This window comes from Neoarius graeffei, chromosome 14, assembly GCF_027579695.1.
Source record: "Neoarius graeffei isolate fNeoGra1 chromosome 14, fNeoGra1.pri, whole genome shotgun sequence".
NCBI classification, from domain to species: domain Eukaryota; kingdom Metazoa; phylum Chordata; class Actinopteri; order Siluriformes; family Ariidae; genus Neoarius; species Neoarius graeffei.
Window position 1 is genome coordinate 32801419 of NC_083582.1, and position 19775 is coordinate 32821193.

General features: G+C 41.4%; 1 protein-coding gene across 3 annotated transcripts in view; it reads right to left on the reverse strand.

The window, feature by feature from the left end:
* The window catches only part of LOC132898136 (poly [ADP-ribose] polymerase tankyrase-2-like), a 136154-nt gene that overhangs the window by 48466 nt on the left and 67913 nt on the right, over positions 1–19775 (reverse strand). For 2 of the 3 annotated variants that reach the window (XM_060939549.1, XM_060939547.1), the window contains one exon: positions 11831–12019. The exons of the other annotated variant lie outside the window; for it this stretch is intronic. In XM_060939549.1, the coding sequence (XP_060795532.1) occupies positions 11831–12019 (189 nt within the window). The remainder of the gene's footprint in view (positions 1–11830; positions 12020–19775) is intronic. 3 annotated transcript variants of the gene reach the window in all.

The following is a 19775-nucleotide window of genomic DNA, read 5'->3' on the forward strand; positions in this document are numbered from 1 at the left end:
GACGCGTTTTTTTTTTTCTGCTGTAGACAGATGGCCTTGTGCAAAATTACCCTTCTGGATGAGCGTGTAAAGGGACATACTTTCATATAAAAAAAAACAAAACAAAACACAAAATTGGTCCAGAATATGCACTTTAACAACTAATTAGAAACCATTAATAAACTAGAAGGGCACTCAGTAGAGTCCATACATTATCAACATCAAAATCAAAATCACTTGAACCTAAGATGATACTAAAGCTCTCCGCCAAATTTCATCCAAATCCATTCACTAGTTTTTGAGTTACGTTAGGAACAGACAAAAATCCTGGATCCGCATCCATATCAAAATCTAAAATCAACTGTTCCTTGGGTCATTGCCATGCTTTCCTCCAAATTTCATCACTATCTGTTCACTACTTTGAGTTCTGTTAGGAACAAACAGAAGTGAAAACAACCTCCTTCAACAAAGTTGGCGGAGATTTAAAAACAAACAAAAACAAACAAAAAAAAACCCACCACCACACACACACACACACACACACACACACACACACACACACACACACACACACACACACTTCTTGCTTTGATAACAAGCCAGAAATGTTCAGAAAACATGGTGTTGTCGAGGTCTTGTATCAGATTGGGTCAGGTGGGGTTTCTTGAGTAAGCAATAAACCATTATGGGACATGCTGCTATAGGAAATTATTGTACATACGGGCCACTTTTTCCATGGAATAAAAACATATATTTTTTCGCGGTCCAAATCCTGCGCTCTGATTGGCTGGCGAGCGGGTCCATATCCTACGATACGGACCCCAGTTACGGACCTCTGGCGACTCGCTCGTTCACAACAAGCATGGTAGCATTTTTTGTCAACATTTATCTTTTTTTAAATTAGATTTATTTATAAGATTATCAAAAATCTTATGTTTGCCAGCATTTCTCAGGAGAATAGCATTAATTTTACAGCATGGATAGCGATAACGACAGTGTTCACAGTGAAAGTGAGTTTTACTACCCTGAGGAAGAAGAAATAAATGAAAATGTTTCAGGAGAAAGCTAAAAACCTCTAACTGTTGCTAACGCCGAGCAAAAACATGGCTGAATGACTCAATTTTGTATAAATAGGGGACTACATAGGCAGCAAAATGTAGTTTTTTTTCCTGCCATGGAAGTGCACTTGTATACCGAGGAGGAAGCCGTTTGCATTATAGCCGTGAATGAGGATTCAAAATGGCGGCTTGGCTCGGTTTTCCCTTTTGGATGCTCTCGTTTTCTGTTAGAATTTGGTAAAGAAAAAAAAAAAAAAAATTATTTACCAGCTTAAGGTCGGTTCGTATGGTGAAACATCGTGACCTCAGCCTTGAATACTGACCTCGACCCAGAGTGCCTCGCTCAGTACTTTCAAGACCTTGGTCACAGTATTTCACCATACGGACCTCCCAGCTGGTAAATAACTTGTGTATTCTATTCCCTTCTAGTGGGTTTATTGATGGCATGCAATATTGTTATCATATCGTTTATCCTCCATGTATTACGCCACTCTCCCCAATGGAGAGTGTGCAATATTGTTATAATATTGCACATTGTCAAGACATGACATCATGTGAAGATGCAATGACAAAACTTTTCTGCTGTGCATGCGCACAATCATTTCTTTGTCCGACGGGAAAGAGAGAAGACTAGGCTAATCCAGTGCTACTGCTAGGATTAGCTATACTATAAGTAAGCACCAGATAAATAAATTAAAACTAAAGACATGCTGAAAACCCAAAAGGCTGCCAAAACTTCGTTATATATTCTTCATGCATATTTACAAGAGAAAAACATACCAACGGACATCGAAAAACTGGAAGAGACACACGTCGGAGATGTAAAACATCTACGATAGCGAGTGACTGACAGTTTATAAACAAACATGGGCGTGAGGTTTACTTCATTAAAAATGGAAGATTTTGAGAGAATTTTGGCTGCCAGGTCGCTCCGTTGTGTGTAGCCGTCACTGTTGATTTTAAAAGTAACTAAGTAAATTACACAGGGAGAACAACAACAACAACAACAACAACAACAACACGGCTTGACTGCGCTAGCATTGGCCTGCGCTAGCACTACACCAGCTAGCAGGTAACTGGACTGCTGCGCTAACACCGAGACATGGGTAAGCTCACGTTGGCCTTCGCTAACGCTACTGCTGAATGCTACATCGGCTAGAAGGTAACTGGACTGCTGTGCTAACAGCACCGAGTCGTGGGTAAGCTCGCATTGGCCTTGGCTAAAGCTACTCCTGAATGCTACACCAGCTAGAAAGTAACTGGACTGCCGCACTAACAGCACCGAGTCATGGGTAAGCTCGCGTTGGCCTTTGCTAACACTACTGCTGAATGCTACACCGGCTGGGCACGGTGGTGTAGCGGTTAGCATGGTCGCCTCACAGCAAGAAGGTTCCGGGTTTGAACCCAGTGGCCGGCGAGGGCCTTTCTGTGTGGAGTTTGCATGTTCTCCCTGTGTCTGTGTGGGTTTCCTCTGGGTACTCCGGTTTCCCCCACAATCTCAAAGACATGCAGGTTAAGTTGATGTGGGGCGGCCTTGGGCTGAGGTGCCCCCTTGAGCAGGGTACCTGACCCCTGACTGCTCCCCGGGTGCTCTGGTGTGGCTGCCCACTGCGCTGGGTGTGCGCGCGTGCGTGTGTTCACTGCTTCAGATGGGTTAAATGCAGAGGATGAATTTCACTGTGCTTGAAGTGTGCATGTGACAAAAGTTTCTTCTTCTTCTAGCACGTAACTGGACTGCCGTGCTAACAGCACCGAGTCGTGGGTAAGCTCGCGTTGGCCTTCACCAACACTACTCCTAAATGCTACGCCAGCTAGAAAGTAACTGGACTGCCGCGCTAACAGCACCGAGTCGTGGGTAAGCTCGCATTGGCCTTCGCTAAAGCTACTCCTGAATGCTACACCAGCTAGAAGGTAACTGGACTGCCACGCTAACATCAAGTCATGGGTAAGCTTGCGTTGGCCTTTGAGAATGCTGATATGAAGAGTGTGTGTATGATAATCAGCTTTTTTTGTGGTCCATCAGCTATATTCCATTCGGCTAGCATGATATTGAACTCCTCTTCGATTCTTTCGGTATCATGCTAGTTGAATGGAATATATCTGATAGACCACTCACTCAATGCCAGCCAATATTATTTAAATATTCAGTGATTGGAGAGGTGTGGTGTGGCCCAGTGCTCAACAGTTACCCCAAAGTGGATTAGTTTCCAATAACAGCATGACCTTTAGTGTGTTATTTCTATTTAAATTTACTACTGATTGATGCATCATGCTTTTGAACTGTTTATAGTTCCATTTATTGCTCCGAAATATCAAGACACATTAGTTCCTGTTATCGCTTGCATTATAGCAGCTATAAATACTTGTTCCATCTCTTCACCCCCCTCTCTCTCACGTTACCATGAAACTGGAAAGCACCAGACACTCCATCCATAAATTTTCAATAAATCTCCTGGGCTTTTGAGAGGCATAAGGAGGAGGTACAGCGCTCACGCTATCGTCCAGAGACTGCAGGTGTGAATGTTTATGATGCATCAGCCTTCCATGGTCGAGAGCCAAGGAAGCAAAAGTGGCCATGCTCTCTGGGTGGGAGGGGCATCCTGTCAATCACAGCAACACTAGACAATCCTGGGCACTTATGAGGCCAGATCGCATTTTCCTCAGGGGTGTGTGTGTGTGTGGGGGGGGGGGGGGTGGGGGGTGCACAGCACAAGCAGCTGGGAAGGAGGGCGGGAGGGATGGATAGATTTACCCCACCGTCCCCAGTCAGTAACTGCACTAAGGGGAGTTAGATAGTGGGTAGGAACTGGAACGATCAAGTTGGGGTGGGGGGCACACCAGGAAGCCTTGCCACATCAACGAGGTACTATGATGAACTATATATCAGGACTCGACATTAACTTATTAATCGACTCGTCCAGTCGGACGACCAGCAAGATTTTTCACTTGTCCTGACCGTAACCTTTTTATTCCTATGTATTTACGAGTTCAGTGAAAGGAAAGTGGTTAATAAAGTTGATCAAAAAGCAGGTATAGTTATGATTATGCTTTTATGACTTGCATTTCAATAAAACTCCAACTTTAACTAACAATAAACAGAATCCATCCAATGCCCCATCATGGCGCTGTGTTGTTCTAACCCATTACCTGATCTGCAGTTTTACGACTTAGGATTGTCATCTTTTTCCACTTTCTTTTGACGAAATGAAACCAAAAGACAAGTTGGACATGATGAGGGTGACGATCACGGTATGAATGAAAAACCACGAGCGAGTTCGTGATCATTAATGTGGACCATACAAAAGAAAAATACGACCAATGTCCGAATGAAATGAAGATCCACCACAGATATTTATTTTATTGAGGTATTTGATCGCCATTTCTCCAATTTCAACGAAGTCTAATAATCTATAATTAGATATTACGACGTGGTTATTTTTACACATGCACCAGCTGTGCTCGGCTTCCCTGGAATTTCGTAAACAATAACACGGCCACTGAGCGGACTGAACTAGCTTGATTGATATTGACTCTTGAATAATTACTATAAAAATGATGATTTCAACAAATATTCAACTCGTCCTGTCGGACAGGCAGATGTGGATTTGACCTGTCTGGACCAAAAATTTGGTTGTCCCGTACAGTCGGACGACCGTTAACGTCGAGCCCTGCATAACATGTTTATAACCGTTACAAGTGATTGGTTCCTGGACGTTACCCAACCTAAAACAAGTATGACGTCCTCTTTATTTAATTAATAAAACATTGTTAGCACTGGCAAACTGCAGCGGGTCACATCACAACACCCTGTTGATTATTTTCCTAGAACACCACGGCCTGTGTATTTTAATTCCTTACTTATTACATACTCTTTCATGCAAAGGGGTTTGATTTTTTTTAATCTAGTCGTAGTAAAATGTGCGCAACAGTTTCTGAGCTTAAATAGCCTGGTAAAATATAGCCTTTTTAATACTGAGAAGGCATCATTAAGTGATGACGAGTCGACAGACCGAGTCCAGTTTCGGTCAAGATACACAGAGATAAAGATCCATTTAAAGCCTAGGTCACAACCGGACGTACGATTTTTTGGCCGTGCGATTTTTGGTGTTTCCCAAATCGCTGCTTTTTTTTTTTTGTTTGTGGAGAAAGACACACGTTGGCTGTAAGTTTGTCTTGCAACCTGAAAAAAAACATAAGCGCCCGTAGAGTTTGTTTGACATGACAAAGAACCTCTGCGGCCGGTCTATGGCTCGAAAATCAGCACGTCACACGCGCGCCCTCCGTGCGTTTCTTGCATTCTTTGCACGTAGACCGGCCGTAGGAGCACGTACGGCCAGTTGTGACCTAGGCTTAAGTCCACAAATTTCACATTTCTTTTGTTTTGCATGTTTTATGATGAAATTCTTTATATTTGTCTGTAACCCATTGTGTTAAAACAAACTGTTTCTGAAATTTGTTTGTTGCAGCCGTAATTCACAGATTACTTCTTTTATCTCAACTAATACATAAAGTACAGTACTGTGAAAAAGTCTCAGGCCACTTTTTTTTTTAATAGAAACTGTTATAGATTTCTATTTTATGACTTTTACATTATCGAGTCAGTACAAAAACAATTTTAGAGTTCCAAACATTTGTTTTCCAGCACAAACTTAAATGTTACAGGGAAGGGAAGAGGAAAAAAAAAAAAAAATAAAGGATTTGTATCTGAGGAGCATGTTACATATTATACATACAGGCCACTTTTTCCATGGAATGAAAACTTTTTTTCGTGGTCTGGTTTCCATCAAATCCTGCGCTCTGACTGGCTGGCGAGCGGGTCCGTATCGTAGGGTACGGACCCCAGCTATGGACCCCGGATATAGACCTCTGGCGACTCGCTCATTCACAACAACAACAAACATAGTAGCATTTTTTGTCAACACTTCATCTTTTTTTTAATAAGATTTATTTATAAGATGATCAAAAATCTTATGTTTGCCAGCATTTCTCAGGAGAATAGCATTAATTTTACAGCATGGATAGCGATAACGACACTGTTCACAGCGAAAGCGAGTTTTACTACCCTGAGGAAGAAGAAATAAAAGAAAACATTTCAGGAGAAAGCTAAAAACCTCTAACTGTTGCTAACGCCGAGCAAAAACATGGCTGAATCCTGAATGACTCCTATTTGTATAAATAGGGGACTACATAGGCGGCAAAATGTAGTTTTTTTTTCCTGCCATGGAAGTGCACTTGTATACCGAGGAGGAAGCCATTTGCATTGCAGCCGTGAATGAGGATTCAAAATGGCGGCTCAGTTTTCCCTTTCGGGCGCTCTCGTTTTCTGTTAGAATTTGGTAAAGGGGGGAAAAAATAAATAAATAAATAAATAAATATATATATAAAATATTTACCAGCTTAAGGTTGGTTCATATGGTGAAATACCGTGACCTCGGCCTTAAATACTGACCTCGGTCATGGTATTTCACGATACGGACCTCCCAGCTGGTAAATAACATGTATTCTATTCCCTTCTAGCGAGTTTATTGATAGCCTACAATATTATTATCATATCGCTTATCCTCCATGTATTATGCCACTCTACCCAATGGAGAGTGTGCAATATTGTTATAATATTGCACGTTGTCAAGACAACACGACGTCACGTCAGAGCTCATGCGAAGATCCAACGACAAAGCTTTCCTGTTGTGCATGCGCACAATCATTTTTGTCGGCCGGGAGACAGAGAAGACGAGGCTAATCCAGTGCGAGGTTTAAGCACTAAATAAATAAACTGAAACCTAAAAAACACATGCTGAAAACCCAAAAGGCTACCAAAACTTCATTACATATTCTTCATGCATATTTACAAGAGAAAAACAGACCAACGGACATCGAAAAACTAGAAAAGACACACATCAGAGACATAAAACTTCCATGCTAGTGAGTGACTGACAGTTTACAAACAAACATGGCCGCGAGGTTTGCTTCGTTAAAAGCGGAAGATACATTTTGAAAGAGAAAGACGCGTTGAACACCCGAAAGGCTACCAAAACTTCCCTGGATATTCTTCACACATTTAATCCTCTGCATTAAAATATATGGAAAAACTGGAAAAGGGACACATTGGAGATGTAAAACTTCCGCACTAGTGAGTGACTGACAGTGTGTACACAAACATGGCCGTGATGTTTGCTTCATTAGAAGCGGAAGATTTAAAGAGAAAGACGCGCTGAACACCCGAAAGGCTATAAAAACTTCACTGGATATTCTTCATGCATATTTACAAAAAAAAAAAAAAAAACAAACATACCAATGGACACCGAAAAACTGGAAGAGAGCAATAGGGGAAATATTGTCAAAGTTCTACTTGGAGGTGAGGAAAAGTGACAGAGACTTTTATAAGTGGACTTTGCTCAGCAAAGCTCTTTTGTTTTGAACAACTGCAGTGGAACAATTACCTACGACCAAAAGTAACTTTGAACTTGAACGATCAACCTGGATATAACTTGTATACAAGTTGGGTTGTTGTTCAGGTTTTTTTGGACTTGTACCATTTTTATTGTTAGAACTTTGACTTTGTACATTGGATCGACAGAACATTGAATTACATTCAATCAGAATCAGCATTCGACATTGGTAAGTTACCGCCCTGTTCTTAACTTTTTGTAAAATCTATAATTGCTCCATCGAATATGTATAATAATAATAATAATAATAATAATAATAGGTTTTTTCGTTGTGCATCAGATATATTCCATTCAGCTACTAGTCTCGTTCAGTATCATGCTAGCTGGATGGAATACATCTCATATACCCCTTTTCCACCAAATCAGTTCCAGGGCTGGTTCGGGGCCAGTGCTGGTTCACAACTCGTTCAACTTGCGAGCCAGCTGAGAACCAGTTTGCTTTTCCATAGCTTGCGGTGCTAAGGGAGCCACGTCATTACGTCGATGTATACGTCAGTTACGTCGCTGTATACGTCAGTTACGTCGCTACGTTTGCATAAACCTTGGTGCGAATATCAAAGCAAAAACAACACAGAAGAAGCAGCAGCAGCAACAACAACAATAATAATAATGGATAACTTCGCGTTTGTACAGCTGCTGCTTCTCGTCACCTAAAAATGGCAATCTTTCGCGGTCTTGTTATTGTTGTTGGTCTTAACAACTCGGCCCCCCCGCTGACGTAAGCGGTTCTTTCCTCTGGCCCAGCAGAGAGTTGGTGCTAGCCTGGAACCGGTTTTTCTGGCCCCAGAGCCAGTTCTTTGTCAGTGGAAACAGAAAACCCGGTTCCAAACTAAGCACTGGTCCCGAACCAGCCCTGGAACTGCTTTGGTGGAAAAGGGGCATAATACCACTCAACGCCAGCCAATATTATTTAAAGAGAGCACTTTTCAGATTAAAAAAAGAAAACAATGAAGGCTGCTGGGTTTTGGTCCAAAATGAAGAAGCGAGTGTGACAGTCAAAGTGTTCAGAAGAACTGTGGCTGGTTCTGCAAGATGCTCGGTAAAACCTACAGCTCATTTCCGCATAAAACTGCACTCACTGTAGCCTTTTTTTTTTTTTTAAAGCAAAGGGTCGTCTCACACCAAACATTGGCTTTGTTTCATTTATTATGGCTTATGCTTAGAGTATTTTTTTTAATGTTGAAACATTTCATTTCAAGCCATTTTTGGTCTCCAGCATTTCTTTACATGTACCTAAGACTTTTGCACAGTACTGTATATAATCCGAGACAGCTCTTATGGGGGATGTAGCATTAACCTTTGAGGGTTGTTTTACAATCAGGGTACGCAAGCTAAAAATCACATTTAACACTTATCTTCAATATCAAAAGGCTTGACTAAATAAACTTGGTTGTTTATTGTAGCCCTGTGATAGCTATATTTACCATGCAAAAAAAAATGTGGCGATAACGTTATTTTTGGTGAATGTATGGCAATATATGTCATATTTAGCAAAATTACTCGTGTCATTTAGAAAAAGTGCTTTTTTGACCACAGGTAGCTCCAAAAGGGATGCACTTAAATCATTCTTTATACCATAAAACAAATATTTGGTTCCATATCATTGGAAACATAGTTAAGTTTTAATGTTGAATGCCAGTAAGTTTTCAGACTATTTTGGTCAAATTAGTATGTAATTGTGTCAAAAAAAAAAAAAAATGTCCTCTCCGAGACAGCTAATTTTTCAATATAAAATAACATATCTAAAATGATTATTTTCATGGGGCGGCACGGTGGTGTAGTGGTTAGCGCTGTCGCCTCACAGCAAGAAGGTCCGGGTTCGAGCCCCGTGGCCGGCGAGGGCCTTTCTGTGTGGAGTTTGCATGTTCTCCCCGTGTCCGCGTGGGTTTCCTCCGGGTGCTCCGGTTTCCCCCACAGTCCAAAGACATGCAGGTTAGGTTAACTGGTGACTCTAAATTGACCGTAGGTGTGAATGTGAGTGTGAATGGTTGTCTGTGTCTATGTGTCAGCCCTGTGATGACCTGGCGACTTGTCCAGGGTGTACCCCGCCTTTCGCCCGTAGTCAGCTGGGATAGGCTCCAGCTTGCCTGCGACCCTGTAGAAGGATAAAGCGGCTAGAGATGATGAGATGAGATTATTTTCATCCTAAAATGTGGTCAAGATATTGGGACATAAATATTAGAGACAACTAACACAAAGCTTACAGCCTTATATTTAAAAGCACTATGGAAGTAGTGGATTCTGAATTGTAAAAAAAAAAAAAAAAAAAAAGATAAAATGTCCTCTCCGAGAATCACTTCATTTGTTTCTCCCAGCCCTGCTTAAAGCTCCACTTAATCTTCTTTATCTTATAGCAGATTATACAAAACTACCATACACACATGTCAAAAAAATTACCTGAAATCTGTTCTTTAACTTGTCCTTCACTTAAAAACTGGTACAAGAACCAGTTTGAATCAATTTGAATTTTGGACCCCTGTGACACAAACTTTGTACCCTGATTGTAAAACAACCCTTGAGTTAGACGCACACAATCAATCCATCAAACTAATTCGGAGTATTATTTACACAGCAACCATCTGGAATCTTTTCAACTCCTTAGCGTTTCCTACCTAACCTGGCTACTTAGCTTCAAGCTTAAAAAAAAAAATAAAAATAAAATAATAATAATAATAATAATAATAAGACATACCAATCACATCCAAGAAAATGCTTGAAACACCTCTTCATGCTGGGAATTTAAGCTCCTGCTTTTGAAATTTCCCAACCTTACCTGTCCTTGTAGTGTTGTACAATTCATATAAAAATGGTATTTGAACATTTCTACCAAATTTCCACCAGTTTTACCAGCGTCTCATTTTCTACATGTTAACAGTACATTAGTTATTCCACGAAATTGAGTCGTACATGAGCTGACAGCTGATGAGGCACGTAGCACCGAGTTGGCTAGAAGACATGTACTTATTGAGGTTTTTCACCCACGTGACCAAGTCATGTGATGCTGCCATTTTGGACGTCATGGCTCGAATCAGTTTGAATGCGAGGAAGGCGACAAACGAAAAACAAAAGAAAAAGGAGCGAGATGCAGAAAACACCTTCACTATCCAGCGACGTAGGGCATTTACAGGGCGAGCAGAGGGAGAGGTATTTGCAAAAATTGGGGTTAGCAGGCTTAGAGAACGCCGTTTACCTGCTTCCACCAGGATTGTTCACTGACAGCTAAGGCTTGTTCACATTTTCATTTACTTTTGGTCCTCAGGATAAACAAAATGTTATTAAATGTCGTTGAAATAACTTCTTAGTCTGTTGAGACATGGCCCGTTATAAGTTTTTCCTTTACTGTATTTACTAGTTTACTGAGCTAGCGTGCTCCGGGGCAGGCTGGCGCTAGCTCCGGGGCAGGCTGGCGCTAGCTAGTTTTTCCTTTACTGTATTTACTAGTTTACTGAGCTAGTTTTTCCTTTACTGTATTTACTAGTTTACTGAGCTAGCGCGCTCTGGGGCAGCCTGCCCCAGAGCGCGCTAGCTAGCGCCAGCCTGCCCCGGAGCGCGCTAGCTCAGTAAACTAGTAAATACAGTAAAGGAAAAACTTGAGACTGAAAGGTTTTAACAGTCATCCAAATGACTGAACGTAAACATTGCTACAGTAACATACTAGCTACTGTTGTTGACATTAACTAGCTTGACCTTCAAAATGGCGGACACCGGGGCGTCACGTGACCCTGTGACGTCAGGTGAAAAACCTCAATTCTCTCCACATTGACTGGATTTTGAGAAACAGAATCTCTTGCAAATTTGATCAATAAAAACTTTATACAAACCATCCAACAAAATCATTTCCACTTCGGAGGAAGAAATTTGTGAAAAATGCTATAATAATAATAATAATAATAATACTTGAAAATTTTAAAGATATGTTCTTCCCATGAAATACTTTCATTCCATATTTTGTTGCTTTTTTTTTTTGTATTTTCTTGGGGTTTTGTTTTCGAGTTGAGTTTTTATTTCGTCCTCGGTTGGTTCGGCAACGTGCTCTGCCATTTTGTTTTTCTCTCCTCACTATATAGGAGCTGATATCCTAGTAGTAGAGGAGCCAATCAGAGCATGCGTTTACTCATATCCAGTGAATGTGGATGGAATAATATGCATAAAATCTATTGTCTTCTACAAAGCCAGCTATTCTTCCTGGATTTACCATGTGACTTATAAACGCTTATTGCACCTTTAAGCAGCACACACACAAAGGAGCAACACAGGTGATGGAAAACGTGTACAGAGGTCAGAATAAAAGAACCCCCTCCCCTGTGTGATGATGCAAAGCGAGCAGAGGGACTCATGGGGTACCGTCACAAGGTCCAGCGGCGACTGGCCTTCCTGGTTGCGGAGTGCAGGATCGGCACCGTGTGCAAGCAGCAGTGCGCACAGCTGTGTCCTCCCTTTCTGAGCAGCCTCATGCAGCGGCGTGAACGCCCACTTATCAGTGGCATTGACGCATGCGTTGTACTTGATGAGCAGTGCGGCCACGTCCACGTGCTGTGAAACACCAAACACACGGCTTGCTCCGGTTTACTGCCCATGGTGTCGTTTGTTGATTTGGCGAGCCCATCCTCGACATAAGACACATTTACCTTCTACACAGGCTCACACCAATTAGAGAGTCTTTGAAACCTCTGAAAACCTTGCGTACATCACGCAACAATTTCATTAACTGCACACACATTAGCCTCTTTATTGCTAATCTGAGTGAATCAGATGCTTAAAAAATAACTGGTAATAACTTTTTCAAATGTGTGTCTTTAGAAGGCTGCAGTTATAGTGTTCTATCGTTAAATCGAGTCTGCTTGGTGATGCTAATACCAGTAGCGGCATGTATATGGGGCAGATGACGTGATGTACCAATATATCAACTATTTACCAAATGTAAATCTTCATAAAATACTCCTTTTTAAAATCGGTATTTGACGCGGTACGCGGTGGTCCGGACTACCGTTGTGGTCCGGACCACGCCGTTTTCAGGTGTGGTCCGGACCACCAAGTTCAGAAGACAAATAAAAAGTTATTTTTCACTTCCCTCGTGGCAGCTCCCGCTTTTTTACATGCGTTAGAACTGGTATCTTTTATTGCGCGTGTGTTTTACGCATGCATCTCTCTTCCGGTTTGAGAAAAAATAACAAATGATGTACGACTTTGTAAAAAACCTCGTATTAAATGACAAACACAGTATGATTTTGGTAAGTTTTTATTTATATCGTAATATAATACAGCATACGGTGAACCGGACCACAATCCAGGAAAAATAATTAATTAATGCCCTCGTTTTGTATGGAAAATACGGTGATCCGGACCACCACGTACCGCGTCATTTGCTATTTGACAGTTTTATTGATCTGCTCACCTTTCTAGGACATTGCACATTCATGGGGCAGGACATTCGCTGCCCCATTTAGCATCATTACTGCACCTAGTGGTAAAAACAGGAACAAGCAGCACAACGAGAGGCCGACTGGGGCAAGAATCATGCTACCCCATGCTTGCTCTATGGGCATTTTCACTGGAGGAAGAGGAGGAGTGGACCAGACCGGTCATGACAGGGTTGCCAGTTTCCCAGTGCTACCTTAAAAATACTCCGTCGGCCACCAAGATCTTGTTTTATAGCAAGTAACTGGAATTAAACCTACTAAATTGCTGCAAAACAAAGACAATGCAAGTCGAGAGAGAGAGAGTCCGTGACGTACAAAATGATTCCTATTAAAAGAAACGGTACATTTTAAAAGGAAGAGGTAAAGTAGGTTTATGGAGTGAAATTAGAAATGCGTGCACATCACTGGGGCGGTAACCTTGTTTTAGCTCTGCTTTCCAAAAGGCCAGAGAGGTTCAGGTCTTTTGTGTGGTTTCTGAGCTAGGAGGTTACTTGAAACCTGGCAAACCTGGTTGATGGAGCGAGTCGGAAACACACTTGAACAAAAGGTACAAAGAGAAGAGCCACACGCTGGATCCTACAAGGCAAGCAAGGAGAACTATCATACAAAGAAAGACTTATTCAACTGGATCTGTTCCCTCTTCCCTACGGCCGCAAAGTCAAGGACTTAGTTTTTCTTTATAAGGCTTTACATGGATATGTACAGTAAGTCATGGTCTCACACACACACACACACACACACACACACACACGATGATCCCAGTCTAGCGAAATGAAGTACTTAGAAACACCATTTTATAAAACCGATACTTTTCAGTCTTTGTTTTTTCAATCGCGATGCCAAACTCGTATGCAAATGAGCTACAACTAATTTCCTTAGTTTAAAGTCTTTCAAAGTTTTTGTTACTAATGTGTACAAGAATCAGTGAATTAAATGGTTTTGGATATTGACAGGCCTTGCTCGTGGAGCCTCTGTTGCAATTATGGTTGCCATTGGCAACAATAGATTTTACTTGTGTTTTTCTTTTGCCCAAGTCCTTCAAAAATTTTTTACTGTTTTAGTAGGGAGTCCTGTTCACGCCTACCCTTTAGGACCTTCCTTTTTTCATTGGTTTTGTTTCATTCGCATGTCTTGCAAATTTGTCGTTTGAAGGCCAATAAAGTTTGGGGGTGGGGAGAGATGACCCAAGAGTGCTCTGAGAGCACAAGATCCCCCGCTGGCAACTAGGCCATAACTCTGGTAAAATGTGACTGAATTGAACAAAATTGTAAAATGCGTATTACCGACATAACAAAGAATCCTGCCAAGTTTCATGAAATTCGTCCCAAAATTGTGAGAGGAGTTGATTTCAGAAGGTGAGCACCCTTCCTGGGACAGACGGACATCGCCACGACATAATCCCCCTTCGGACCCTTCAACCAGCGGGGGATAAAAATTGTGAGGGAAGTTGAGTTCAGAAAGCAAGCACACCTTGATGAAATTGCCCAAGTACAAGTTTGTTAATAATCGAGGGCATAACTCGGGTAAAATCTGCCCAAATTAAACGAAATTTCGATATGCGTATAACTTTTATATAACAAAGTCTTCAGCCAAGTTTGGTGAAATTCCTCCACAAATTGTGAGAGGAGCTGATTTCAGAAGAACGTTCACCCTCATGAAATTACCAGAGTACAAGTTATTTAATCAAGAGTCAAAACTGGGAAAATTTTCACAAACTAAATTAAAAATCTCAATCTGCGTATTACCGTCATATAACAAGGCGTTTTGCCAAGCTTCGAGAAATTTGTCCAAAAATTGTGAGAGGAGTTGATGTCAGAAGGCAAGCACACCTTCATGAAAGTACAAGGTTGTTAATCAAGGGCCACAACTCCGATAAAATGAGACCGAATTGAACAAAATTACAATACTGACATATACTAAAGCCTTTTGCCAAGTTTGGTGAAATTCCTCCACAAATTGTGAGTGGAGTTGATTTCAGAAGGAAAACACACTCATGAAATTGTCAAAGTATAATTTTGGTAATCAAGGGTTGTAACTGGTAAAATGCGACCGAATTGAACGAAATTGGAATATGCGTATTACCGACATATAACAAAGAATCCTGCCAAGTTTCGTGAAATTCCTCCAAAAACCGTGAGAGGAGTTGATTTCAGAAGGTGAGCACCCTTCCCAGGACGGATAGACATCGCTAGGACATAATCTCCCTTCGGGCCTTTCAGCCAGCGGGGGATAAAAAGTCGAAAACGACTCAAAATGAGCTGCAAGACTGGATCCTGGATGGCTGAAAGTTGTCGACTCGCAGCTGCCTATGATAGGATTATGCTAAAAATTCACTAGATGGTAGCCTAGAGCACAAGTCAAACGTGAGAACCTCACTCTAATTTTGGTTGAGGCTGTCGTTATTAATGTTTTGTCCCAAGAAAATCTTGAGTTATGAATCACTGCTGGTTCGTGGGGTTTTCTTTATACTCTATTTGAACTCCTCTTTTCTAGATACGTGCTGTTTGATTCTCTAGATGTTTTTTGACTAAATTGAAAATTTTATATATATATATATATATATATATATATATATATATATATATATATATAATATAACACACACGCTTGAAAGTTTGTGAACCCTTTAGAATTTTCTATATTTCTGCATAAATATGACCTAAAACATCATCAGATTTTCACACAAGTCCTAAAAGTAGATAAAGAGAACCCAGTTAAACAAATGAGACAAAAATATTATACTTGGTCATTTATTAATTGAGGAAAATGATCCAATATTACATATCTGTGAGTGGCAAAAGTATGTGATCCTTTGCTTTCAGTATCTGGTGTGACCCCCTTGTGCAGCAATAACTGCAACTAAACGTTTGCGGTAACTGTTGATCAGTCCTGCACACCGGCTTGGAGGAATTTTAGCCCATTGCTCCGTACAGAACAGCTTCAACTCTAGGATGTTGGTGGGTTTCCTCACATGAACTGCTCGCTTCAGGTCCTTCCACAACATTTCCATTGGATTAAGGTCAGGACTTTGACTTGGCCATTCCAAAACATTAACTTTATTCTTCTTTAACCATTCTTTGGTAGAACGACTTGTGTGCTTAGGGTCATTGCCTTGCTGTATGACCCACCTTCTCTTGAGATTCAGTTCATGGACAGATGTCCTGACATTTTCCTTTAGAATTTGCTGGTATAATTCACAATTCATTGTTCCATCAATGATGGCAAGCCGTCCTGGCCCAGATGCAGCAAAACAGGCCCAAACCATGATACTACCACCACCATGTTTCACAGATGGGATAAGGTTCTTATGCTGGCATGCAGTGTTTTCCTTTCTCCAAACATAACGCTTCTCATTTAAACCAAAAAGTTCTATCTTGGTCTCATCCGTCCACAAAACATTTTTCCAGTGGCCTTCTGGCTTGTCCACGTGATCTTTAGCAAACTGCAGACGAGCAGCAATGTTCTTTTTGGAGAGCAGTGGCTTTCTCCTTGCAACCCTGCCATGCACACCATTGTTGTTCAGTGTTCTCCTGATGGTGGACTCATGAACATTAGCCAATGTGAGAGAGGCCTTCAGTTGCTTAGAAGTTACCCTGGGGTCCTTTGTGACCTCGCTGACTATTAGGCCACATTTTTATCTTTAGGTTCACGGATTTTTTCAACATATTTTCGAAATTAAAAAAAAAAAAAAAGTGTCCTGTCCAATTTTTTTTTTTTGCATGGCAAAATTTCAATGTCGGATTAAGATGATAAAATAATTTAAATTCAAGAGACATACATACATCACACACACACTAATATATATATATATATATACACACACACACACACACACATTTTATGTATGTATGTATGTATGTATGTATGTACTTGTGTACAAGTTTATAACACGGACTAGCATTCCAGTACTTACAGTTGTGCTCATAAGTTTACATACCCTGGCAGAATTTTTGCTTTCTTGGCCTTTTTTCAGAGAATATGAATGATAACACAAACTTTTTTTCCACTCATGGTTAGTGGTTGGTTGAAGCCATTTATTGATAAACAACTGTGTTTTCTATTTTAAATCATAATGACAACAAAAAACATCCAAATGACCCTGATCAAAAGTTTACATACCCCAGTTCTTAATACCGTGTATTGCCCCCTCTAACATCAATGACAGCCTGAAGTCTTTTGTGGTAGTTGTGGATGAGGCTCTTTATTTTCTCAGATGGTAAAGCTGCCCATTCTTCTTGGCAAAAAGCCTCCAGTTCCTGTAAATTCCTGGGCTGTCTTGCATGAACTGCGCGCTTGAGATCTCCCCAGAGTGGCTCAATGATATTGAGGTCAAGAGACCGAGATGGCCACTCCAGAACCTTCCCTTTGTTCTGCTGTAGCCAATGACGGGTCGACTTGGCCTTGTGTTTTGGATCGTTGTCATGTTGGAACGTCCAAGTACGTCCCATGCACAGCTTCCGGGCTGATGAGTGCAAATTTGCCTCCAGTATTTGCTGATAACGTGCTGCATTCATCTTTGGCCAAGTTTCCTGTGCCTTTGTAGCTCACACATCCCCAAAACATCAGCGATCCACCTCCGTGCTTTACAGTAGGAATGGTGTTCCTTTCATCATAAGCCTTGTTGACACCTCTCCAAATGTAACGTTTATGGTTGTGGCCAAAAAGTTCAATTTTGGTCTCATCACTCCAAATTACCTTGTTCCAGAAGTTTTGAGGCTTGTCTCTGTGCTGTTTGGTGTAAATTTTTGTTGGTCTACCTGACCGTGGTTTGGTTTTAACAGAGCCCCTGATTTTCCATTTGTTAATCACAGTTTGAACACTGCTGACTGGCATTATCAATTCCGTGGATATCTTTTTGTATCCTTTTCCTGTTTTATGCAGTTCAGCTCCCTTTTCCCGTCGATCCGTTGACAATTCTTTTGCTTTCTTCATGACTCAGAATCCAGAAACGTCAGTGGCTGGATGAAAGATGCAAGAGTCTGTCTGGATCCCAGAAACTCACTCAGCTTTTATGCACACACACTGATTACAAGCAAACAGATCACAGGTGAGGATGCTACCTTTAGTAGCCATTCAAACCCATTTGTGTCAACTTCTGTGCATGCTATCAGGCCAAAATCACCAGGGTATGTGAACTTTTGATCAGGGTCATTTGGGTAGTTTCTGTTGTCATTATGATTTAAAAAGAGAAAACACAGTCGTTTGACAATAAATGGCTTCACCCAACCACTAAGCATGAGTGGAAAAGATGTTTTTGTGTTATCATTCATATTCTCTGAAAAGTGGTCAAAGAATCACAGATTCTGCCAGGGTATGTAAACTTATGAACACAACTGTACTTCTCTGAAGGTATGTGGTCATATGACCGTTGAGCTCTCATGAGCACATCGAAGGCTGATACGTTCATGCTACTTGATTCGATAGGACTCTCTGCGCCACCATCCTCTTCTAATTCCACAGTCAGATACTTGCAGCCAAAATCGCGAACTAACGTTATGGTGGGCATATTCGGCATCGCGCTCGTTACATCACCACCTTCTTTCTGAGAACCGAAGATCATTTTGATCTTTTCATTGTTTACTGTTGACGCTTGAGAGACGAAACCGCCCACGTTTTGGTTAGTGAGACAGTGAAAAGACTTTTTTTCACCACACTTTATGCTTACGTACAGTTGAGGCGATAGCTCGGAATCCATGCTGTCAGCGTCAGCCACGGTCAGCACGAGGTTGACGTTGTTGTAAAGCGGTTGTAAATACCATAAAAACATTCAAGTGAATACTCAATGTCGTAAATAGTTTCGTTTTTGGACTCGGCTGAAGTGGATATATACGACACACATTGTTGTTTGTATTTGTGATTCTAATACTTTTTACTTAAAGAAATATGACCTAGTACCAGGGATACAGTGCTGTTACAAGAAAAATACGTGACTATTTTTTTTCATTCCTTTTTGTAGGTTTCGGCGGTTAAAATAAAAATACGCACAGACTTTTTATTTTTCTAGCGGTAGTATTTAACTGCTGTCGGCCGATCTGTGATTCGAAAAATCTAAAATGAGTCGCCTAACGGGCAGCACGGTGGTGTAGTGGTTAGCGCTGTCGCCTCACAGCAAGAAGGTCTGGGTTCGAGCCCCGGGGCCGGCGAGGGCCTTTCTGTGTGGAGTTTGCATGTTCTCCCTGTGTCCGCGTGGGTTTCCTCCGGGTGCTCCGGTTTCCCCCACAGTCCAAAGACATGCAGGTTAGGTTAACTGGTGACTCTAAATTGACCGTAGGTGTGAATGTGAGTGTGAATGGTTGTCTGTGTCTATGTGTCAGCCCTGTGATGACCTGGCGACTTGTCCAGGGTGTACCCCGCCTTTCGCCCGTAGTCAGCTGGGATAGGCTCCAGCTTGCCTGCGGCCCTGTAGAACAGGATAAAGCGGCTAGAGATAATGAGATGAGATGAGTCGCCTAACACGCCTTGCTCTTGGAGTGATCTTTGTTGGTCGACCACTCCTTGGGAGGGTAACAATGGTCTTGAATTTCCTCCATTTGTACACAATCTGTCTGACTGTGGATTGGTGGAGTCCAAACTCTTTAGAGATGGTTTTGTAACCTTTTCCAGCCTGATGAGCATCAACAACGCTTTTTCTGAGGTCCTCAGAAATCTCCTTTGTTCGTGCCATGATACACTTCCACAAATGTATTGTGAAGATCAGACTTTGATAGATCCCTGTTCTTTAAATAAAACAGGGTGCCCACTCACACCTGATTGTCATCCCATTGATTGAAAACACCCGACTCTAATTTCACCTTCAAATTAACTGCTAATCCTAGAGGTTCACATACTTTTGCCACTCACAGATATGTAATATTGGATCATTTTCCTCA